Source organism: Silurus meridionalis, chromosome 19, assembly GCF_014805685.1.
Source record: "Silurus meridionalis isolate SWU-2019-XX chromosome 19, ASM1480568v1, whole genome shotgun sequence".
In the NCBI taxonomy this organism is placed as follows: Eukaryota; Metazoa; Chordata; class Actinopteri; order Siluriformes; family Siluridae; genus Silurus; species Silurus meridionalis.
The window spans coordinates 12,964,669-12,990,130 of NC_060902.1; the positions used below are offsets into that span (position 1 = coordinate 12,964,669).

General features: G+C 40.2%; 1 protein-coding gene across 3 annotated transcripts in view; it reads right to left on the reverse strand.

The window, feature by feature from the left end:
• The window catches only part of cpne5b (copine Vb), a 117,393-nt gene that overhangs the window by 54,672 nt on the left and 37,259 nt on the right, over positions 1-25,462 (reverse strand). Inside the window, exon 7 of one of the 3 annotated variants that reach the window (XM_046874563.1) lies at positions 24,597-24,995. The exons of the other annotated variants lie outside the window; for them this stretch is intronic. Coding sequence (XP_046730519.1) covers positions 24,974-24,995 — 22 coding nt within the window. The 3' untranslated portion in view covers positions 24,597-24,973. Of the gene's footprint in view, positions 1-24,596; positions 24,996-25,462 lie in introns of those variants that run through there. 3 annotated transcript variants of the gene reach the window in all.

Below are 25,462 nucleotides of genomic sequence, written 5' to 3' on the forward strand. Positions count from 1 at the left end.
CTCTCTTTCTTTTACAGCCTCACTCTACTGGGATGTAGTAATCCTGAAGAAATATTTCTTTTCTTGTGTAAGCAATTTTTTTCCAAACAAAATTACAGATCTGAAACAGTTGATCAAATAATCATTCATTGTATATTAGAGACAAAATGCTGTCATTCATGTCTATTTCAAAGCTGCAAGGACACTCTGAAGCTGGTGAGTGATGGAATTCATATCTTTCCTTATGTAACCAAAGCATTATGGGTAAACAGGCAGCTAAATAAGACCTGAGAGCTGAACATACTGAGTGGGGGAAGAAGCAGCATTCTTATCGAGGTGTTTTTCATTTTTTTTATCCCTACCCACGCAGTTAACGGCTTAAGGCCGACCAAAGGGGTGCCCAGACTCTCCAGGCGAGTATCATCAAAACAGCAGGTGTGTTGGCAAGCCTGTCATGAGCACTTACTTTTTCACTGTTTCCCTATGCAGGAGGGCAGCTATCAAATGGAAAAGCACTGCAACTATCTGAAAGATGATAAGACATGAGAGGCAAAGTAGATGATCCATGACGAATTATGTATTATGTCGTATTGACGTATTATGTCAGATTATTGGCCTGCATATTTTATTCTGAAAATAGGGTTTTATTTCTAAAGTATAAGGGGGCAAGCAAAAGTGTGTAAGCAGCATTGTTCTTCTATTCTTTCTTCTGGCTGGGGTGTCAATAGCAGTCCATAGAACCATCTGATGAATTTTCTTTTTCAATTTGGCAAACTAGCAAACGTTGACGCAGCCTAAAGGTGCTGTCAATGCTCTAGTGACACATCTACTAACATTTGGGCCTAAATTGGAAAGATTTTGGATGGTCATAACTTTTAAAATGTACATCCTAAAACGTGACTGGAAATTCTAAAGTTTCTCTTTTGTTTTATTGTTCTACAAGCCAACAGAGACATTGCTGTTAAAGAAACACAACTATACAAAAGCAAATTCATCACCAAAAGCAGGACTAGAACTGTGGCCTGCAGACACAAGGATGTTCAGATATTAAACCACTGAGCTATTAGGGCTGACAAATGCATTCAATTTTTAGGGGGTTTATCTCTTGTTTTACCCCACGTGCTGCAGTTTGTGTTTACAGGACAAGACTCAAGATCACGTAAAAGATAAGGTTAATGAGTCTGAGCTCGAACCACAGAATTCCCACACCTGGAAACACACATTTAACTCAATGAGACACCTAGGCCCCTTAAATAATTCACTTTTTTAGGTAACTTACAACAACAAGTTCTAGCATTTTACTGGCTGATAACCCAAACAAGACTCAAAATGGTATCACCACACACTTAAAACATTTACATATCCAGGTTTAACTCCAACACTAGGAAACATCTCTAGCTATCATACTGAAAAATAAAGCAGCAAGCAACTTTTGTTCACAACATTCAAACTGTGGGACCATATGAGTCAAATCTTATAGTTGTGCATCCTGTTACTGAGAGAAACTATACGGGCATGATGAGCACTAAACCATTAGGATCAAAACTCTGAGGAAAGAAAACTACTATTGCCTCTGCAACCTAACACGAGAGTGTATTTCATGTTTAGGCCAAAAGTCCAATAAGCAAGTGCTGCTCCTGTCTTCTCGTAGTGTAATGGTTAGTGTCACAGTTACTGGTGTAGCACTTCCCTGGTTCAAATCTAAGTTTTAGCTCTTGTTTGTTGGTTACAAGTTAGCACATAGTAAAGTGAAAAGTGTAAAACACTCTCTTAGCATGCGCTCCTGTAGCTCAGTTGGATGAGCGTCTACCTCTGGATTGAGAGGTTGCTGGTTCAAACTCCAGGCAGGTCTCTGGGATATGAGTGCAGAACACTGCAGAGCCAGTGGTGTGGAAGGTTCTGAGTAATGGATGGTATTGGAGGGTGTGTCCTGAAATGCACTGAGGTGCCTGAAAGGTTGCGAATGGCTGAAGTTATCAAAGGGCGTGACGTGAAACATACCAAGATGGAAGAATATGGCCAAAAACAGAATGAGTTGTGTGGGAGGTTCAGGTTGGTTGTGTAGAAAGAACATTGGGCATGATGTGATTACCTCTTGCCCTGGATCATGAAGAGAGAGTTTTTAACTTATTTTTGCATATAGACAAATTTCAGTTAAAAGCCTCCTAACCATAACTTATTTTCCTTTGGTAAGTGGGTATGAGCCTACTTTCCTCACCCCCACATCTCTGAGCCTTCATTCATCATACCGAAGTCACTGCATCTGTCACCACATTTCCATCACATGCCTTTTACCACCCCAGTAAGCTCATACATTTTGAGCATTGTCCATCATGCGGGGGAGTTGGATTCAAACCAGCAACCTCCAAGTCCAGAAGCACGGCTTTCCCCACAAAGCCACACGCACCATCTTAACCAACAGTGCCAACTGGGCTGATACGTACGTTGTTTTTGAGGGGTTTATCTTTTGCTTTATACAACTTTACTGATCAAGAAATGCAAATTTGTAGAAACAAAATCACCACCCAAAGGAGGGCTCAAACCCTGACTGACACTCACAGGAAAGAGCATGCCTTAACCCCCTGAGCCATCTGGGCTGGTATATGGAGTTTATCTTTTGTTTTATTCTTCTATGAGCCAACAGCGACTTCACTGTTAAAGAAACACAACTGTACAAAAGCAAATACACTACCAGAAGCAGGACTTGAACCCTGGTCTGCAGACTCAAGCAGGTTCAGGGATTAAACTACTGAGCCATCAGCAATGACAAATGCATTAGCTTTTTTTTTAGGGGGGTTATATTTTGTTTTACCCCACATGCTGCAGGATTTAACACAAAGTGTTTACCGGATAAGACTCAAGCCTGATCCAAGCAACACAACAAATTAGTCCTGTCTCTTCTTTGTGACTCAAGATCATGTAAAGGATAAGGTTAATGAGTTTGAGCTCGAACCACAGAACTCACAAACCTGAAGAGACACATTTTACTCAATGAGATACCTAGGCCCTTAAAGAATTCACTTTTATTTGGTAACTTACAACAAAATAATTCAAAATTGTTACTGGCTGATAACCCAAACAAGACCCAAAATGGTTTTACCACACACTTCAAACATTTACATATCCAAGTTTAACTCCAACACTAGGAAACATCTTTTACCTATGATACTGAAAAATAATGCAGCAAGCAACTTTTGTTCAGGGGCAAAACATTTAAACTGTGGGACCCTTCAGCAGCTCACAGAAAAGCAGAGTCATTACAGCAAGCAAAGGGATTCAAGAGTTATTTGTAATTTCACTCATGTTGCACATGTTCATGTACATATGAGCAGAATAGAGTCAATGTGATGTAAGCAAGATTTGGTGAAGTTTGGACAACATTAAGAGGAGGAATGTCAATGATGTCAGTTAAACAAACATTTTGAGCACGTTATTCTAACTTTTGACCAGTAGGTGAGGCTGGCATGAACTTTGTTGCATAGCCTCAGGTCGTTGTCCTGAAGATACATACCAGATTATGTGTCACTGGACAAGCTTGAAGTTGTTCCTTTTGGGGGCTTTGTTGTCAGATTCTTTTTCTTCTTTTGGCTGCTTCCATTAGGGGTCGACAAAGCAGATCATCTGTCTCCATACTACCTTCAGTAAATCTGACCAATTTTGGTCAAAGCACATGAAGTGAGATTTACTCTTAAAGATGATGTGGTAGATATCACTACCTTGAGGCTATCTAACAAAGTTCATGCCAGCCTCACCTACTGGTCAAAAGTTGAAATGACAACCTCAAAATGTTTCCATTTGTCCACCATTTTTGATAATCCTCTTCAAAACTTGTCTGATCATCATCAAATTTGACTTAAACCTGTTCAACCTGGATAGTTAAGTGTGTATGGAGTGTTCTGTTGTTGTGTTTTAATTTGAACCTCATGCTGAATCAAGCAGTAGGCAGATAAATCCCCTAAAAACATTCAAGCCTCTCAGCTCTGATGACTCATAGGGTCTTTCTGGGGAGGCTAATTATGGTTAAAATCCTGGTTCAGGTAATATTAATGCTTTTGTCATTTTAAAAAGTGACTTTTTACCTCATTTATCATGGTTATGTCATGAAGAATCTGCCAATTAAATAAAGTTGTGTTGAACGTGTGAATGAAGGAGCCATTTCAATCCATTCTCAGAAAGTACACAGGTACACAGTGTATACTAGAGTTAGTCAGTTTACATGTAAGTCCAATCTCATAGTGGCGCTTTCTGTTACTGAGAGAAACTATACGGGCATGATGAGCACTAAACCATTAGGATCAAAGCTCCCCAGAAAGACCAAACTACCATTGCTTTTGCTACTTAACACTATAGTGTATTTCATGTTTAGGCCAAAACTCCAATAAGCAAAAGTTGCTTCCGTCCTCTCGTAGTATAATGGTTAGTGTCACAGTCTCTGGTGTAGCACTTCCTTGGTTCAAATCTAAGTTTTAGCTTTTGTTTCTTAGGTAGAGGTTAACGCATAGCAAAGCGAAAAGTGCTGTAAAACACTCTGTTAGCATGAGATCCAGTAGCTCAGTTGGATGAGTGTCTACCTCTGGATTGAGAGGTTGCTGGTTCAAACCCCAGGCAGGTCTCTGGGATATGAGTGTGGAACACTGCAGAGCCAGTTGTGTGGAAGGATCGGAGTGATGGATGGTATCAGAGGGTGTGTCCTGAAATGCACTGAGTTGCTTGGATGGTTGTGAATGGCTGAAGGTATCTAAGGGTGTGACCTGAATCACACTGAGATGGTGGATGGTATCGAATGGTGTGACTATAAACTGACTGAGTTGGATGGAAGGTTGAAAGTGTCCTGGTCAAGCATGAGGTGATACCCCCTCCCCTGGATCATGAAGAGAGAGTTTTGACTTGGTTTTGCATATTGACAAATTTAAGTTAAAAGTCTCTCCACTACAACTTTTTATCTGTTGTTAGGAGCCTGCTATCCTCACCACCACATCTCTGAGCCTTCTTTTATCATCCCAAGTCACTCCATCTGTCATCACGTTTCCATCACATGCCTTTTACCGCCCCAGTTAGCTCATACATTTTGAGCATTGCCCATCGTCTGGGCAGGTTGGTTTCGAACCAACAACCTCCAAGTCTAGAGGCACGGCTTTCCCCACAAAGCCACACGCACCATCTTAACCAACTGTGCCATCTGGGCTGATACGTAGGCTGCTTTTTTGGGGGGGGTTATCTTTTGTTTTATACAACTATGCGCCAATAGATACATTACTGATAAAGAAATACAAATCCAAAAGCAAATTCCACACCAGAAGCAGGACTTGAACCCTGGCCTGCAGACTCAACATGGTTCACGGATTAAACCTCTGAGCTACCAGGGATGACAAATGCAGCCATTTTTAGGGGGTTTACCTTTTATTTTACCCCCACGTACTGCAGGATTTAACATAACGTGTTAACAGGACAAGACTCAAGCCTGAACCAAGCAACAGAACTAATAAGCCCTGTCTTTTCTTTATAACTTATAATTATGTTAATGCAACCTTTAATCACACTTTTTTACTGTGCCACAACAACTCATGTTTATAAGCTTCCTATCAAGTCCCTGTTCAGGCTCTGTCCCAAACTGTGATATCACATGTTAGATTTGTTTAGAAGGTAAGTATTTTGGTTTGTGTGGGTGTGTGTGTATAAGTGTATGATGATTACAAATTGAAACTTAAAGATTTGTCTTTATAAACATTCATATTTGTGTGCCTTTGGTGGTATTTATATACACACACACTGAAAAAGGACAATAAATATTTTGCAGGGTTTTCTTTTTTTTTTTAACACTTTAGACCTTTAATCTAAGACATTTAAACTCTGATCCTCAACTAGTTTGTGTGAATAAATGTTTAATCAGTCAATCTATCTATCTATCTATCTATCTATCTATCTATCTATCTATCTATCTATCTATCTATCTATCTATCTATCTATCTATCTATCTATAACAATGGCAGGATACACATTTCATTGACTCTGTACATGTACCTTGCACAATGACAATAAAGTTGACTCTAAACTAATCTACTTTAATTAGAAATAATAATGAATAAAAATATATAAGTAAATACATGGGTAATATTGAATATGCAGCTTTGTGTTATGACATTAAAAGTGTAAAAAAAAAAAAAAACAGCTCAATAAAAATCTGCTTTTGGAATCAGAAGGAGATCTGCATGACAGGCATGATGGTGTATCTTCACTCGTTAATAAAAAACATACGTGTTCGTATTGATTAAGCGATGCTGCATCCTATGTTTGCAAGTTTCAAAGGAAGGAGTCAGTCTTCTGCCAGTAACAGGATTGATTTTATGCAGTTTGCTATTCTCATTTTCGTCATATTTTACTTGGCACTTTCTTAAAATATAGGAGCTCGGGATCGATATGAGGTCTGATGGTGGGATAGGATGCTCTCTGGTTCTCATTCTAAGAGGAATTTTAACAGCCGCGTCTGTCTGCTCATTACCAGAGAGCCCACAATAATCCGAGGAAACCCGGCAAAATACAATGCTATAGTTCAGTTTGTGTGAAAGGTACACAGTGAAAGGATAAGACGCAGACTGTTATGAAGTGATCCTTTTTCATGAATTGTCGGCAGTGTTTCGAACATGTACAATAAAAATAATAAACATGAAAATGTTGTGTTTTTGTGCATTTTTCAATGTATCCCTAAAGCCAAAATAAAAGCTGTAAAGATTCTCAATAATGACAAGCTTCAGGCTTATTACCTTAAAGAGAAAAAAAACCCTTGAGGCAAGGACTGTAATTGTAACTGTAATGTTAACAATATTCAAAGATGCATTAATCCAAAAAAATAATAAAGTTGCTACATAATAAAGCAAGACATATTAGTTATACAGGGTATTGAATTTTAAATAGTATTTAGTGTTAGCACTATTCATCAAATCTTCATTCATCAGCATTTATCTTTACTGCCTGTGATAGAAGTCCTGAGACGTACTATAATCAAAAAGCTAAAACCCAATAAAGCTGCAGCTGTTCAATAAACCACTAGTGTAAATAAACTTTTCTGCTATATTTCCGCTATATATATTTTTTTCTTCTAAATATAAAATATATTGTACAGTACATATCACCAAACCCCTGTCTCACTGTTATCTAGGTGCTAAAAATAATTGGTCTGTATGAGACTGGGTAACTGTTAGTATGACCTGAAATAGAAAAGAGACACCTAGCAGAAAACAAATCATGTAAAAAAAAAAAAAAAAAATGGAAAGAAAGAAAGAAACTGCAGCATAAAGGGATGGACCCACTGTCCTCTCAAATTCGACCTTGCAACAGGAGGTAAAATTCCAGTATTAAAGAATACACTATAGGAACAAAAGAGTTTAAACCTGAGTATCGAAGCCATATGTCGTTCTTTGCAAAAACTTTTAGAACGTTTTTAGATGCGGTAGTATGAAATTTCTCCTTCACTTGAACTAGGACACCCAGACATTTTTCCAGCAATGCCCCTGTGCACCAAGGGAGCTTAATGGTTTACTTGTATGAGCACAAATCTCCACAAACACACTCCAAAGTCTAGTGAAACATCTTCCCAGGAGAGTGGAGATTATTAGAACAGCGAATAGGGACTAAACTTGGATTGGGATGTTAAAAAAATCTGAATCTTATGGCTAGGTGTCCATGTACATTATACGATGTATAGAACAAATGTATTCTTTTGTAATGTATACATAAAGGAATAAATGACTATGATATGTGCTAAATCTGAAGATTAAATGTAAATTAACTGATTTAAACGCCTCTTGCCTTGTATAAGGACACTAGTTAAACACTTATAAAGCTTTATCATAATGTATCGAATTTGTAAAAGTAAAGTGTAATCTTATTTGAAATGGAGATGATGTCTTATTCTGAAACATATTCTGAGGCATTAACTGGAGAGGAAATCTGCAAATTGTCAGCATCGTACTCAAAACGCACTTGAAGAAAGATTGAGCTTTCCTCGCCCCACTCTTTAAGCAATTGTGAAATGGGAAATGCGTGTTGCTGCAGTATACGACTCCTACGGATATTAACTTCTTCTATTTTGAAACTCAATTCAGACACCTCATTTCCAAAGAAGCTTGCTCATTCTGTCCATCTCACTGAAATTACTCATGACACATCTGAATGGTTTTCTCTCAGACTATTGTCGTGTAATGCATTTCAAGTAATGTGCATCACATCTGCCATTTCAACAGCTGATATGAACATTCAGATGTAAAGCTTGATTCCATGATCGGGTGCCATCTATATCATAGCTGATTTAATAATCGTAATTATATAAGTAAAAGTATTGGACATTTTGGCCACGGTTACTGACAGGCCCTGTTCAGAAGGCTAACTGACACTGATATACGCTACCTGACATAAACCTACACAGCCATAATTTTAATAAGTATCAACTGTCATAAAGGCTGCTTTTTCGCAAGTGACAGATTTTGGTGATGTTTGGTTTATGACACTTTTTGGGTGAAATGTAGCAACGTAGCACCTTATGACAACTGACTGAGTGACATAATGCTGATGATGTGACATTTGTAGCAGAACCTTTCAGACTGGGTATGACACCTATTTCAGTGGTTATGGCATCTCGTTTGCATGTCACATACATACAGTGCAATAATTTAAAAAAATAAATAAAAAGAGTGAAAAAACTGCCATGAGGGGAGTAGGTAGGTGTCATGTAGCATTTCAAACTTAGGTCAAGAATACTTTTTAACAATTTGCGTTTATGTTGTAAACAATAAACGTATACAGTTAATATAAAAAAGTTAAAATACAAGTTAAACACGATCTATATACACAACACGCATGTTTTGCCTGCTGTGCAATAACCCTTTGAATGAATATGTAATCCTATACAAAATCTCACGCTACACATCACTAAAACATGAGACATGAGTTTCCATGCGTCCTCCACAACAGGATAGGAAATACACTTAAATCTAACATTAACTACATTTCCTGTAGATGAAGAAAGTTTTGTCTGTAAAAGTTGAACGTCTTTACAGTCTTTTCAGTGACATTTTTCAGTGCTAAGTGAAGGCCACTTTTGAAGGACTACCCAATGCTACCCATGGATGAAAAATGATTCATATTTATTAATAATTAATATTTCTTAATTAAACTATTAATGATACATTTATTGAGTTTTAGTATGATTTTATTTAATATAACAATATAATTGGAGATCTAATTGTGATGTGGGTTGTTATATAATACTGGCAGTTCTCCATTGATGTACTTTTTGTTAGCTGATATGTGAAATACTATAGAGCTCAGTTTTAAACTTAAATTTCAAGGAATTTAAAGATAATAATAAAGGGATTTTATCGAATATTAAACAATTACAATAATTCTTCTGTCACTTTTCTCCACCCACTCCACCCTGCCTGCACTCTTTTCTTCACTTCTCTAACACACTCTCCATTACTTTGCACTGTTGATCCCAGGTACCTGAACTCCTCCACCTTCTCCACCTCTTCTCCCTGCAACCGCACCACTCCACTGCCCCCCTCTCATTTACGCACATGTACTCTGTCTTACTCCTACTGACTTTCATTCCCCTTCTCTCCAGCGCATATCTCCACCTCTCCAGGCTCTTCTCCACCTGCTCCATACTCTGACCACAAATCACAATATCATCCGCAAACATCACAGTCCAGGGAGACTCCTGTCTGACCTCGTCCGTCAACCTGTCTATCACCACTGCAAACAGGAAAGGGCTTAGGGCCGATCCTTGATGCAGTCCAACCTTCACCTTGAACCAGTCTGTCGTTACTACTGCACACTTCACTGCTGTCACACTGTCCTCATACATGTCCTGCACTACCCTCTGACACACCTGACTTCCTCATACAATAATAAACAATTACAATAATAATAATAATAATAATAATAATAATAATAATAATAATAATGTACCCGGTATACAATACAAAAAGGACACCACTTTCCCACCCACATGTAGTTGTTTTCCAAACTGTTACACAAAGTTAGTGGCACACAATTGTATAGTTGTATAGTGGGTGGTAGCATTAGAAATATTCTCTTCACTTGAACTAGGAGACCCAAACCTTTTCCAGTATGATAATGCCCCTGTGCATAAAGCCAGCTCTATGAAGATTTATTTACTAAACCCCTTCAGAATAAATTTGAACCCAGACTGCACATCAGGTCTTCTCACCCTACATCTCAACACCTTTGTGGCTCCAGAAGCACACTCCTATTAGAACATCTTCCCAGAAGAGTGGAGGTCATTATAAGAGCAAATTAAGGACTAAATGTGGAATGGGATTTTCAAAAAGCACATACAAATCTTATGGTCAGGTGTCCAGAAACCTTTGGCCATATAGTGTATATATTTTTTTGCACAAATACATTTTTACTATAGAACTAGCGTATTTTTATATTTTAATACATTGTGAAGAGAATTGCGGTTAGCATTTTACCTTTTTTGTGAAATATTGTTATTTTTTTCTTATTTATAGATAAAGTCTACAAAGGGTGCTCAAACAGAAAACTAAAAAACACATCACTAAATAGTTTTCAATCTGTTGTAAATCATGCCCTTAAAAAAAGTTTCCACATGAGTAGAACAGATTCGAAATATAATAACCTGTTCCACCGAGAGCCTCCGTCACCTTTCCCTAACCCTGTTCCCACTTTGAAAGCCGTAATGCTCCATAGGCAACTGGGTTGCTTTTTATATCTATATTCACACATGGATTTATAAGCTTCAAAAACAATTTTGGTCCTACAGACTATGCCACATTATAACCACATCATTAATGCTCTCTAAAGCACCATCGCCACATTCTCTATTCCAAAGAAGAGCTGGCTGTTAAGGACCTTGACCCTGATTTCGCACTCCAGATCTCTAAGCCTGTATTTATTAGATCGTATGAAGATTCAGTGCTGTGCAAGTCAGCCATTGTGACATAACTGACACTTAACAATATTGAGTTACTCCCCAAAATCTGCAGCTATGTGATTAAAAACTACATCAAGTGTCAAGGGACATGGATAGCATGAGCAGCGAATCGATTGAATGCCTGATCCTAATTACATTCAGGTCAAAAGATGGTAATTACTCTGATTAAATTACAACCTGATACAACGCCTGTGGCATGGTCTTTGAATTCGAATGATTTCAGAGCTGAATGAATGTATGTAATTGCAGCCCCTAATGTGCCATATTACACTAACAAATACATCCTGATTAAAATTAGGATTAAAATTCCCAAAGTTAGCCGTAGGTTTGTTCAATCAAAGGCAATTTTATTCAAAATGTATGAGGTAATTTGATCATTCATGAAGGGAATTTTATATCACAAGCCCTGTAGCTATGCCGGCTGAAATTGCTATTATTTAAAAAAAAAAATCAAGTCTACTAAGCATTAAGTTTAATTTTATATACATATTAATATGTAGATTAGCAAAAGAATGGAAGCAGGATGAAGTTTGGTCTTGGATCAATCAAGCCTAAAATTGAATGCTTATTCTTACTGTTAAAATCTCAGCAATAAAATACAATTTTAAAGCCCACATTTAATGCATGCTCTCGAACAAAAACCTCAAAAATGAATATGAAGATTTTATAGCAAACGTAGATTTCCTAACATGTTCCATTACTGCATGAACGAACTTTCCAAGAGTTCAACTACCATAATTTGTGGACTATAAAGCGCACCCAAATATAAGCCGCACCCACTGAATTTTACAAAGATTTTTATTTTGAACATAAATACGCCGCACCTGTATATAAGCCGCAGGTGTCTACACTGAAACTAATGAACTTTACACAGGCTTTAACGAAAGACAGTGTCTGTTACACGGCTTGTATCTAAACAGTAGCCTACCAAGAAAGTCCTTGTTCACTGTCTTCCTCCTTCCTTTCACAACAAGTTTGTCTTTTGGCATCGTCGTGTGTTTAAAAATCACCATCGGTGAAGCTTTTCTCCCGATGCCGTGCAGCTCAGAACACAGGTGAAGTGCGTTTTTTTCATGCCCGGTTGTTTTCAGCCTGACAAATGATTCGCATTTCCTGTTGACAGTCCGAGTGAGCGGCAGGTCAAACGTCAGAGGAACCTCATCCATATTTATGATGTGGTGAATTATAAATAAAATAAAGAATTTCATTGGTTCACCTGAACCCGTACAGCAATTTCATTGGTCTAATGTTATGGGGCTCAGTTTTTTGGCTTGAATCTTGTGAAACCGGGAAAAACCCAGGAAAAATCCATAAATTAGCCGCTTCATTGTTTAAGCCGCGGGGTTCAAAGCGTGGGAAAAAAGTAGCGGCTTATAGCGTTTTTTTTGCTTCATTGGTTAAGTGTTGAATAAGAAATGAGAAAGAATGAGAAAGAATATCACATGAGCACTAAGTGAAAATCCCTAGAATACTCATAACTCATAAACATCTTCTTGGATTATGTTATGAGAAAATATTGCCATAGTACCTTAAGTTAACACTAGTAACGATTCATTCATTCAGGCACCTACAGTGTGTTATATTCATGAGCTGTTTCATCACATAATTGTGTAAAAGCCTCTCCCCCTTTTTTTTTTACCTCCCTTTTCATGGTCACGTTGTACCTTCACAACAACACAGACACCCACCCACACTCCAGTGCAGTCGCTATGTGCTATTTTACATGCCATTTATCTCTTTTCTTCTCCCACAGGTTGCTCTTTTTAATCATCAAAACCATCTTACTGCCTTATAATTAATGCGCGGTCTAATTTTTGACAGATTAAAGGCAACAAGATTAGAAGCAGCCGAGAATGTCAGCAGAAGCAGAAAACAAAGCATAAATAGGGCTTTGGTTTGAGGCAGAAATCAGGGGTGAGGTTGTGTTTTTAGATATTAAATTAAAAAGAGCTCTAGCAAGAAACTTGAGGCTATAGCACACACAATCATGTTTTGGCATTTCAGGAAACAGTCAAGCATCATTAAAACACAATAAAAAGAGAGACTAAGTTTATGTGTAGCTTTAACACAAACACTTAACAGGAATTCAGAATTCTGAGCAATCGAATAAGAGAGATCAAGCGCAGAAGGAAAAAAAAGTGAACCACGGCAAGTTGTTAATACCTTAGTATGAACCTAGATCTGTTGTCAGAGATGACAAAACCATCATCATTAAGTAGCTACGTGTGCCTAGGAAAGAATGCATGGAGTAAAAAAAAAGGATGGACCTTGTCAAGGAGTACCGCAGGAAAAGGCGGGAGTACAATCTGCTTGCATGTGGATGCAGGTGCTTTGCCAGGCAGAGAAAAAGAAGGAAAATAGATGGCTCTGGTGGAAGAGAGCGAATCCATGCTGCTAAGGCATACACTTGATGAGCCTCAGCTGTATTGCCTGTGTGAGGGTGTCTTATATTGAAAGGCTGAAGCTGTGTGGAGCATCTAGTGGCTACTAAGAATAGGCTGGCTGGCAACCAGAAAGAAATGGCAAGAGACTAGGCAGATTTAAGATTAATGATATACAGAAGGGAACAGATGCAGCAAGAGGTGCAAGATGCAGTTCGAACATTCACAAATCATAGATGTGATCCAAGAAGAAACAGCAAGCACCACACACAACCTACATAGACCCATGTGGTAAAAACTGTCCCATCAGGCAGTCATTCTGAGAAAAGTTGAATTCAGAAGCTTGAATGTCCTTTAGCAACAACCCATGTGGGTTCACCAGGTAGCTCCATGAGGGTGAAGTGCAGTGGAGGTGTGGTCTGAGTAAGGGAGTATTGTTTGAAACTATTAGGTATCCTTAGTTGAGACCAAAATCTAGAGAAATGTTTAGTAATTCTGAACACCACCACTGTAGGCTTCAATTGATTTCAAGTAAAGTCAAAATGTTTACTTTTGAGATATTAGTCATGTTTGGAACATGAACACTTGAAAGAGCTAGCAATTATCATAAAGAAAACACCATGCACTGTCCTATAAACACTAAAACACAGGGGTACCAACACTCCAATTTACTCCTAAGGAGAATTTCGTGCAGGCTTTAGTGTTTACAGAAAACTGTTTGAGTTAAATGAACTGACAGCATGGTGTTGCAGTGATCATTTGATTTACTACTACATTGAATTCTACCAGGATTCATGAATCTAAATGAATTTTAATGAAATTTAAGGGCAAGCCAGGTTTCCCTTGAAGTCTAAAAGCAATCACCTGTGGTGCAAAGGCTTTGCAGGACAGTGGGGCATAGCTTTCGCGAGGCATACTCTGCACTCGGCATCACTGGAGAAGAGGGGAGAAGAGCTATCTAAAGCAACACTGAGGCAGCAAAGAAAGAGTTTGATGCCACGGGTTGTAGAGAGCGGCTCCATGGGAGCTGCTAAGGCACAAACTGAGGCTTGATCAACCTCAGCTGGGTCGCTAAAACAAGATGTCATACCTTGAAGCAAAAGGGCTACAACAGCAGAAAGCTACCATGGCCTCATTTCTTTTGGAATAATCTTACAATATGTCTGAAATTCATTTGGATCTATTCATTTAACTCTGACATTTAGCATTCAGAGAAGAACAGCACAATTCTTTCACCAAAGAAGTTCCCGAATCTTTGCGAAAATCTGCTGCACAATACAGTCTAACACCTCCACACTCTCTGAGGAGAACATGAAACACTCGTTTCTGTTAAGTCCGATACCAGTCTGAAGACTTCTGTTGCCTCCCATAGCATATAGGTGAGAGAACAATATAAATGCAGCAGTTTGTGCTTTCACAGGGCTCCTGGTGAGAAACACTGAGCTCCGTGCTTCACGCACACTGTTTTCCCTTCAGATCTCTTTGATGCACAGCTAGACTGAGAATAATTTAGCCTGTTTTCAGTGTGTTGGTCTGTGGAGTAAATAATTAGTACTGCGCATTAATCAGTGGCAAACACTGTAGCCACAAACACATAAACTCACAGAACACAGAGATCCAGAGGTTCAATAAAACCACCTACATTATGAATTTTGCCCCTATTCCACCAAGATGGATACCGAAGATCAGAGTGTAGACTTTTAGCATTAATTCAACAGTTTTTACAGATGACATAGCACCTATATTTCCACAGGCTTAAATGTAATTAGATACTTGACTGATAAGCAGTTTAATGGCCAGGTGTGGCCTGTTTCCTTTTTATTTCATGATAAATTAGGGAGGCAAAACGGTCTGGAGTTGATTGCAAGTGTTAAATTTGCATTTGGTCGCTCTTCAAGGGGACTCTCATTATGCGGTCCAAAGAGGTCGATGAAAGTAAATAAGGCCATGATTCAGCTGAATAAAACGAAATCAGAGAAATTCCAGAAACTTTAGGAGTCGCCAAATCATCTATTTATTACATTCTTGAAAAGCTGTGAAGTACTGGTAACTTAAGCGAAACCAAAAGCCTGGAAGACCACAAAAGACCAGCATGATTGCAGATTTGTTTAAGAAAAAAACACTTTACAACATTAAGCCAAGTCAAGAACACTCTCAAGGAAGTAGACATATCATTGTCAGTCTGCAATCAAGAGACGCCTTCAAAAATGTTAACCATTTATGAACAATAAACAAACCACTAGCAACATTTAAAGAACATAAAGGGCAGACTTTTCAAAAAGCTTCTTAAATAAAAAGCCTGCCAAGTTCTGAAACAAGAACAAGAATCTTGTCTGTCCAAGATTCTTTGTACAGAGAGAACCAACATTAATTGAGAATTATAAGAAAAGTAAGAGAAGAAAAGGATAAGATCATGATCTGAAAACATACCACATAGCCTGTCAAATATAGAGGCATTAGAATGTATGGCTTTTAGTGGAACTGGGTCACTGGTGTTTTTAATAGAGGTATTAAAAAAAAATTATTTTTATATTTATAATTAAGTGAATATGTTATTAATAAATTAATTTTAAGCGTGAAAATTTATTTCAATTTCATTTCACTTTATTTAAAATGCAGATTAAGAAACTGTGTCAATGTCCAAATACAAAAGGACCTTTTGACCAAAACATCATTCAAGGATCCATGAATTATAAATATAAATCATTTGTATTAGGTACCTTTGGTTTGTTTGTAATTTGAATTGAATTTCTCACTGAACATAATCAGCAATCAACAAAACAACTCAGGCTTAAAATGTACTTGTAAATCTCATTTCAAGTACATTCAGTTTTGCCAAGTATACCTAAAAGTCTAAATAATTACCTGAGCATGGAGAACACTGAACTGCAGAATGATTCGGTAATTAGAGAAACTCCTCACACCATTTTCAGACTATGTTGCTATGTTCTCCTCTGCCACACCGAGAGTTTAAAACACACAAGTGTTACATTTAAACGCGATACATTCTCCATATGCAAACCTGTTTTAATGAATACCACTGTTTTCTGTTTTAACATGTATGGGGGTCATACTATATGTATTAAATTCTTTTTTTTTTTTTTTTTGGATTTAACTTATAATTATATAATTTCCATCCTTACTCACTCATTATCACCTCTGCATCATTAACTGTGCAGTCCAGACACTGCATTAGCTCTAATTTTAAAAGCAGCATTCACAGACGTGCCATGTCTCGTTTTTTCGCAATTATTCAAATAAACCCCCGGAATAATAGATTTTTACATTTCTGATACTCATTTCTAAAATTTCTGGCTATGTAGTCACATCCTGGTTGGTGTCACATTTGTAAAGGTTATTAAGCATCCAAAAAATCCTGGGTCAGGCTCAGTATGATTTTGGTATTCTAGAAAACATATTTGACAGATCATTTGAAAAACACAGAAATTTGCCAAGAGTTGTGTTAATTTACTCCTTACAAATATCAACAAATAAGACCAACAGCAGCATATTACTATTCCAGATAAGGACAATCTGGTGACTTCACTTAACATGGGTTGACAGGGCAAATTGTGCTTCAGAGCAAATTATGCTTCCTTAACAAGTCCCATCAGCTCACAATAAGCATCCGATACAGTTATTGTAATGATTCTATAGATCAGACATGTCAAACTCAAGGCCCCAGAGTTATTTACGCCCACGGATCCATTATATGTGGCCCGTGAGGTAATATCATATTTCTATTTTAACTGGCAAAGTTTGACTCTGTGGGTGTTGCACAGTTTCCATGCTTCATCCCAGATACAATACCACATCTCTGCCTACAGGCTGTTCGAAAACTGTATGTTTGGAAGTACAAACTGTGTGAGCAACTTTTCTCTGTTATGAAGATGAACAATAGCATACTGAGGAGTCTTCTCACTGATACACACCTTCACTCTATTCTGATAGTTGCCACAAAACATACCCCAAACATTAATGAACCGACAGCCAAGAAAAGATGCGAATGCTTTTACTTACTGTTTTATTGTTGCATTTAATTCTGAATCCTGTATGTCTTGTTGTTCATTAAATCTTGACCACATTTGGCGCTCTAGTATTTCATTTTGGCCCCCTCTATGAGCACCCTTGCTATAGATGACATGCTGGGACAAGAATTGTAGATCTAATGGGGTTTTATTGTGCTCTTTTAAGGACATTTATATATTTTTTCAACTGGAGAATGAATTATTATGCAGGATTCATTTTTTTACTGACTCACCCTCCATTAGTAATTTATTTTCTTTTCTCTTTTTTGTCTATTAAAAGTTAATAATCATCTGACTCCCAGTAGCACAGGTTTCATTTCACCCTTAGTGGGGCGCATACTGCTCACAGCACACAACCCGTCATATGATTAAAATTGTATGGGATTTTTTTTACCAATGCCGTTGTTTTGCACAGTCACTATTTCATAAATGATGGATGTAAAATTCATAATGTCAAATATTCGTACAATTTCTAATATTGCTTTAAATTGCAGTCATTATATTTAAGACATGTTTTACTCCCCATCTAATCACAGCTATTATATACAATCTGAATATTGCTGGAATTGGGATATTTATTAACATAATCATTGCAGTGGATAAGGTATCCAGGGGTTTTTTGTCTATTGTATGGTAAAGCAGAGTTCTTGTGTAGTCGGTGCTTTCAACAGTCATCTTGGCAACACTGCTGAGCAGTTATTTCTAGTGCTACAGAAGCATGCACTCGGCATACATTAATTCAGAACACCAATAGGACACAAATCGGAAATCATAAATATAATCTGGAAAAAAAAGATCTAGGGTGAATAATTTGTCATATTTGGCTTCAACAACATGAGTTATTTCTCTTGTTACAAAACATAGAAACATGCATCCAAAAAGCTTGAAAGCATAAACCTTTTTATAGGTTATTTCATTGGTAATTTATCTGACAAGTGATCAGTAGAATATTACTTCCTACATAAATAGTGCAAAGCATAATAGCTTCTAGACCCTATCTAATTGTCAGGGATCCACCAGCCACACCTTCACTTATCACCCAAGCCACTCTCCCACTTACTAATCAGCTACACCTGGCCCTCATCAGCTCCCATGCTATATAACCTCCGTCCCTCCACCAGCTCATTGTCCGTTCTACAGCTTAGGCGATAGAACACTGTCGGACTTCTTTGCATTGTTTATTTGTTTTGCTTCTGCCTGATCACCGCTCTTACCTGGTTTAGCAAACCTGGGGTTTCCTTATTTTTGTGCTTTTCTCATTAAAAGCCTTGTGGAATCTACTGCTTCCGCACGCTCTTTGCCTGACAGAAGAACGGACCTTTCACAAACGGAGGGGCACCTAACACGGAAGAAAAGAAACCGCGTTACCTCAGCATGGAGGACCAGCTCGCTGCCGCGTCCGGGTCAGCGGAGGACCAGCCCGTTGCCACGTCCGAGTTTGTGAGGGAGCTCACCGCCGAGAGGCTTTCCGCCGGAAGCCGCGCACCAAACCCTCCGTCATCTGGCAGCCCGATGGCTCTCCCAGCGTCTTTTCCGGAAACGCGCGGAATGTCAGGGATTCCTGCTCCAGGCGGCCGTCTACATCGAGATGCGACCACAATGTTTTCCTAGCGAACGAGCAAAGGTCGCGTTTCTGATTTCGCTGCTCACCGGAAGAGCGCTAGCGTGGGCAAGAGCGCTCTGAGCGCAGCGAGCCCGCCCTGACGCCATACGCCGCTCACGAGTCATTTCGCCGAGGTATTTAGCACCGCCCGGGATACCTCAACCGCTGATCAGCTGCTCAATCTCCACCAGGGGACAGACAGCGTTTGAGTTACAGCCTCCGCTTCCGCACTCTGGCGGCATCTGCTGGTTGGGATGAGAAAGCGCTGTTGGCTGTATACCGCAGAGGCCTAAATCAGGAGCTCAGGCTGGCGATGGCCACTTATGATGACTCTCTGGGGCTTGAGGCTTTTATTCAGAGATCCATCCGAGTCTCTCAACACCTGGCAGCCTGCAAATCCCGAGGTCGAACCAGCACAGGCTATGGCAGTACCAACAACTCCAGAACCAGAACCCATGCAACTCGGGTCACAGCGGCTGTCTCGGCAAGAAAGGGAGCGCCGTGGGCGGCTGGAGCTTGCCTCTACTGTGGAGAGAGAGGACATCGCGTGGCCCAATGCCCAGTGAGGCCTCCTCGTCGGACGGTGAGTACGGTCACCCTTTCTTCTGACATTACTCACCTGTTCACGCCAGGGTCACCTTAGTAACCCCTGCTCTCTCTCTATCGGCTTCTGCCCTAGTCGACTCAGGATCCGCTGGGAACTTCATCTCCCAGGCGTGTCTAGAACGCCCAGCTACGCCGGCAGAGGGATCCCAGGAACTGGCCGTCCAGACCATCCAGGGACGACCATTAGGGAAGGGCAAGGTGAAGTACTGTGCTCCACCTATTGTCCTCCAAGTCGGAGTGCTACACCAAGAAGAGATTCAACTGCTCGTACTGGAGGATTCGACAGTGGACGTGATCCTGGGTCGCCCCTGGTTAGCCAAGCACTCCCCACTTGTTCCTGGGACCCGTGCGACATCCTGAGTGGAGCCCGCCTGCCGGCATAAGTGCTTACTTCCACTCCCAACTCCTCCGGACCGCCTTAACCCTGGCAGCTACTCAAGTGGAAGGAGCTCCCAACCCGCTCAGGTAGAGATCCCGCATGAATACCGGGCCTTTTCTGACGCCTTTAGTGAGGAGGCCGCCACTCAGTTACCCCCACACCGGCCGTGGACTGTGCCATTGATCTAAAGCCGGGGGCTAAGCTACCAAAGGGGCGGGTCTACCCCTTGTCAGCCCCGGAACACCAAGCCATGGAGGGCTACATCCAACAGGCCCTCCGACAGGGCTTCATCACCCAGTCTTCCTCCCCGGCGGCCTCTAGCTTCTTCTTCGTGGCTAAGAAGGACGGGGGTCTGCGCCCTTGTATCGACTACAGGGGCCTAAATGCACAGATCGCCCGCCCATACCCGCCTCCCCTGGTCCCAGCGGCCTTGGAAGAACTACGTGAGGCTCGCGTCTTTACCAAGCTGGACCTCCGAAGCGCGTACAACCTGGTGCGCATCCGCAAAGGGGACGAGTGGAAGACGGCGTTCATTACTCCCTCTGGTCATTATGAGTATCGGGTCATGCCGTATGGCCTTTCCATTGCTCCGCGGTCTTTCAGAACTGTATGAACGAGGTTTTCCGTCCCTTCCTCCATCGGTTTGTAATTGTTTACATCGACGACATCCTGATCTACTCCAGGACGCTGCAAGAACACCACAAGCACGTCACCCAGGTCCTAGACCGCTGCGAGAACACCGACTGTTTCTCAACCTTCCCAAGTGTGAATTCCATCGCCGGAGATACAGTTCCTGGGTTACAACATCAACGCAGCAGGCATCAGGATGGATGAAAGGAAGGTGATGGCCGTACGGGATTGGCCCGTTCCCACCTCAATCAAGGAACTCCAGAGGTTTCTTGGCTTCGCCAACTTCTACCGCCGGTTCATTGGAGGTTTCAGCCTGGTTTCCGCCTCACTCACGTCTCTCCTGCGAGGAAAAGCCAAGACTCTCTCCTGGACCCCGGATGCACAAAGGGCCTTCGAGGAGCTACGCACGAGGTTCTGTACCGCCCGCTTCTCCATCATCCTGACCCCAGCTCCCGCTTGTTGTCGAGGTGGACGATCTTCCACGGGCGAGGGGCCACCCTCTCCCAGCATTCAGGGAATCCCCCTCGACTCCATCCCTGCGCCTACTTCTCAAAAAAGCTGTCTCCAGCGGAACAGAATTACGACATCGGCAACCGGGAACTCCTAGCCATCAAACTAGCCCTGGAGGAGTGGAGACACTGGCTGGAGGGGGCTGTCCATCCTTTTATAGTCATCACGGATCACAAGAACCTTCAGTACCTCCGTGAGGCCAAGCGCCAAATCCTCGCCAGGCACGGTGGGCTCTCTTTACCCGGTTCAATTTCAGCATCACCTATCGGCCAGGATCAAAGAACGGCAAGGCCGATGCTCTCCAGGGTGTATGGACCTGAGGAACCCACCGAGCCTGGGCCTATCTTGCCTCCGACGATCATTCTGAGCCCGATCATATGGGAGCTAGACGAGAACATCCGCAGGGCCACACGAGGAGAACAGACGCCCCCTGGTTGTCCCGAGGACCGGACCTTTGTTCCTCCAGAGTGTCGACAGGCCTTACTTAGAGCAGTCCACGAAGTCCCCGGTTCAGGGCACCCAGGCAGGAGGCAGACCCTGCGCCTGGTTCAGGGACGATACTGGTGGCCAGGTATGAGCAACACAGTGGCCGAGTTTGTCCGAGGCTGCAACATCTGTGCCATCTCAAAAACTCCCCGACATCTACCAATGGGCAAACTCGTCCCCCTGCCTACTCCACAAAGGCCATGGTCTCATATCGGCATAGACTTTGTCACAGACCTGCCACGGTCGGAGGGTTTCACCTGCGCTCGTGGTCGCTGACCGTTCTCCAAGGCCTGCCGCTTTGTCCCTCTCCGAGGCCTCCCACAGCTCTGGAAACCGCGGAGGCGCTCTTCCATCACGCCTTCCGCAACCACGGCCTCCCTGAGGAGATAGTGTCTGACCGGGCTCTCAGTTCACCTCACATGTCTGGAGGGCGATACATTCTCCATATGCAAACCTGTTTTAATGAATACCACTGTTTTCTGTTTTAACATGTATGGGGTCATACTATATGTATTAAATTCTTTTTTTTTTTTTTTGGATTTAACTTATAATTATATAATTTCCATCCTTACTCACTCATTATCACCTCTGCATCATTAACTGTGCAGTCCAGACACTGCATTAGCTCTAATTTTAAAAGCAGCATTCACAGACGTGCCATGTCTCGTTTTTCGCAATTATTCAAATAAACCCCGGAATAATAGATTTTACATTTCTGATACTCATTTCTAAAATTTCTGGCTATGTAGTCACATCCTGGTTGGTGTCACATTTGTAAAGGTTATTAAGCATCCAAAAAATCCTGGGTCAGGCTCAGTATGATTTTGGTATTCTAGAAAACATATTTGACAGATCATTTGAAAAACACAGAAATTTGCCAAGAGTTGTGTTAATTTACTCCTTACAAATATCAACAAATAAGACCAACAGCAGCATATTACTATTCCAGATAAGGACAATCTGGTGACTTCACTTAACATGGGTTGACAGGGCAAATTGTGCTTCAGAGCAAATTATGCTTCCTTAACAAGTCCCATCAGCTCACAATAAGCATCCGATACAGTTATTGTAATGATTCTATAGATCAGACATGTCAAACTCAAGGCCCCAGAGCTACTTACGGCCCACGGATCCATTATATGTGGCCCGTGAGGTAATATCATATTTCTATTTTAACTGGCAAAGTTTGACTCTGTGGGTGTTGCACAGTTTCCATGCTTCATCCCAGATACAATACCACATCTCTGCCTACAGGCTGTTCAAAACTGTATGTTTGGAAGTACAAACTGTGTGAGCAACTTTTCTCTGTTATGAAGATGAACAATAGCATACTGAGGAGTCTTCTCACTGATACACACCTTCACTCTATTCTGATAGTTGCCACAAAACATACCCCAAACATTAATGAACCGACAGCCAAGAAAAGATGCGAATGCTTTTACTTACTGTTTTATTGTTGCATTTAATTCTGAATCCTGTATGTCTTGTTGTTCATTAAATCTTGACCACATTTGGCGCTCTAGTATTTCATTTTGGCCCCCTCTATGAGCACCCTTGCTATAGATGACATGCTGGGACAAGAATTGTAGATCTAATGGGGTTTTATTGTGCTCTTTTAAGGACATTTATATATTTTTTCAACTGGAGAATGAATTATTATGCAGGATTCATTTTTTTACTGACTCACCCTCCATTAGTAATTTATTTTCTTTTCTCTTTTTTGTCTATTAAAAGTTAATAATCATCTGACTCCCAGTAGCACAGGTTTCATTTCACCCTTAGTGGGGCGCATACTGCTCACAGCACACAACCCGTCATATGATTAAAATTGTATGGGATTTTTTTTTTACCAATGCCGTTGTTTTTGCACAGTCACTATTTCATAAATGATGGATGTAAAATTCATAATGTCAAATATTCGTACAATTTCTAATATTGCTTTAAATTGCAGTCATTATATTTAAGACATGTTTTACTCCCCATCTAATCACAGCTATTATATACAATCTGAATATTGCTGGAATTGGGATATTTATTAACATAATCATTGCAGTGGATAAGGTATCCAGGGGTTTTTTGTCTATTGTATGGTAAAGCAGAGTTCTTGTGTAGTCGGTGCTTTCAACAGTCATCTTGGCAACACTGCTGAGCAGTTATTTCTAGTGCTACAGAAGCATGCACTCGGCATACATTAATTCAGAACACCAATAGGACACAAATCGGAAATCATAAATATAATCTGGAAAAAAAAGATCTAGGGTGAATAATTTGTCATATTTGGCTTCAACAACATGAGTTATTTCTCTTGTTACAAAACATAGAAACATGCATCCAAAAAGCTTGAAAGCATAAACCTTTTTATAGGTTATTTCATTGGTAATTTATCTGACAAGTGATCAGTAGAATATTACTTCCTACATAAATAGTGCAAAGCATAATAGCTTCTAGACCCTATCTAATGAAACTAATGGTCAATTAGAGGACTTGTAGGATTGGCCTATGTAGATAACACGTGTAATTTTGCTAATAAGGACTGCCTGTTTTTTTTTTTCAATTATACTTCATAGATATTTGTCTTAATAGGGGTGTAAGACATAGTAATGTATTAGCCAGAGTGCTACCATAGCATAACAGATTATATGTTACTAGAAATCTTATGTGCAGCTGTTCTGTATTCAGACATGCATATATGTACCTAATAAACAGCAATCCATATAACTGATGATAATAATCATATCATGTGTGCTTCTTCTTTTGGTCATAACCTTTCAGGATTTAGTTCCTTATTATAAGAATTTGATTGGTGTATTTTTTTTTTTAAATATGCATTTTGGGGAAAAGTGCCTAGGAAAAAGCCACTTGAATAAAAGAGCAAAAAGATACAAAAATCCTACACAGACATTATGTTTTTTTATGTCTGTCAAGCAGACAGCTGAGTTCTTCCACGTGTACGGTTTAATTATTATCATTAGAGAATTGGCATTTGGCAACAATGAGTCAGAAACTTTGAAACTGTTGCTGATCTTCCAACTCTGATGTTTATTGTGTGCTTCAAGAAACTTCAGATTGAGTTATTTACCAACAGAAATCCAGAAAGGTTTCACCCCGATCACATTTACGTGCTACATTCAAAGCTAAAAGTTCAGCTTGCTGTGTGAGAGGAAGGATAGAAGGTGTTTCGCAGCTGTTAGTGTTTTCAAGAAAGTCCATAATTAAGTTGAGGATCCAGCAGTTAAAGGAATCGATTCAACATCATTGAGGGGAATGTTCCGGAAAACAGGATAATCATCTCTTTCGTCTGGCACATCAGCCAAAATACGCATCATAGAAATGGAAGAGTTGTTCTTGGGTACTTTTGGAAACTATGCATTGAGGTGACAGTGGTCAAAAGCCCCACTAATAAGCTGTAAATGACAACCTATTGGGGCATAAACACTGAGATTAGGCATTGGACTGGGTGAATGCACCAAGATCTGGGATTTAAATGTCAAAACAGCAAAATAAGTTGCTTTTACTGTTTATTAACTACTACTGATAAACATCCACTTTGAAATGTAGTTACATCACTGACTGTAACCCATTCACCCTTTTTTATGAGAACAATAATTTTAAGGATATATAGAGTACACACAAAATTCAACAAATCTTGCCAAGCTTCATCACTACAAACATATGGATCCAGAATGGTTTAATTGCAGTCTTTAAGAGCAAATTTAATTGACTTTAGGCTAATTTAACACCCCAAACCATCAGAAGTTATTTAAAAACATAAGGGTAGGTACATGTCCTGTCAATCTCCCACTGAAGAACCTTTGGTCACCTGAAATCCTACGCATTACACTATTACAACTGAACCAGAAACACCACCAACACACAATATCAGCC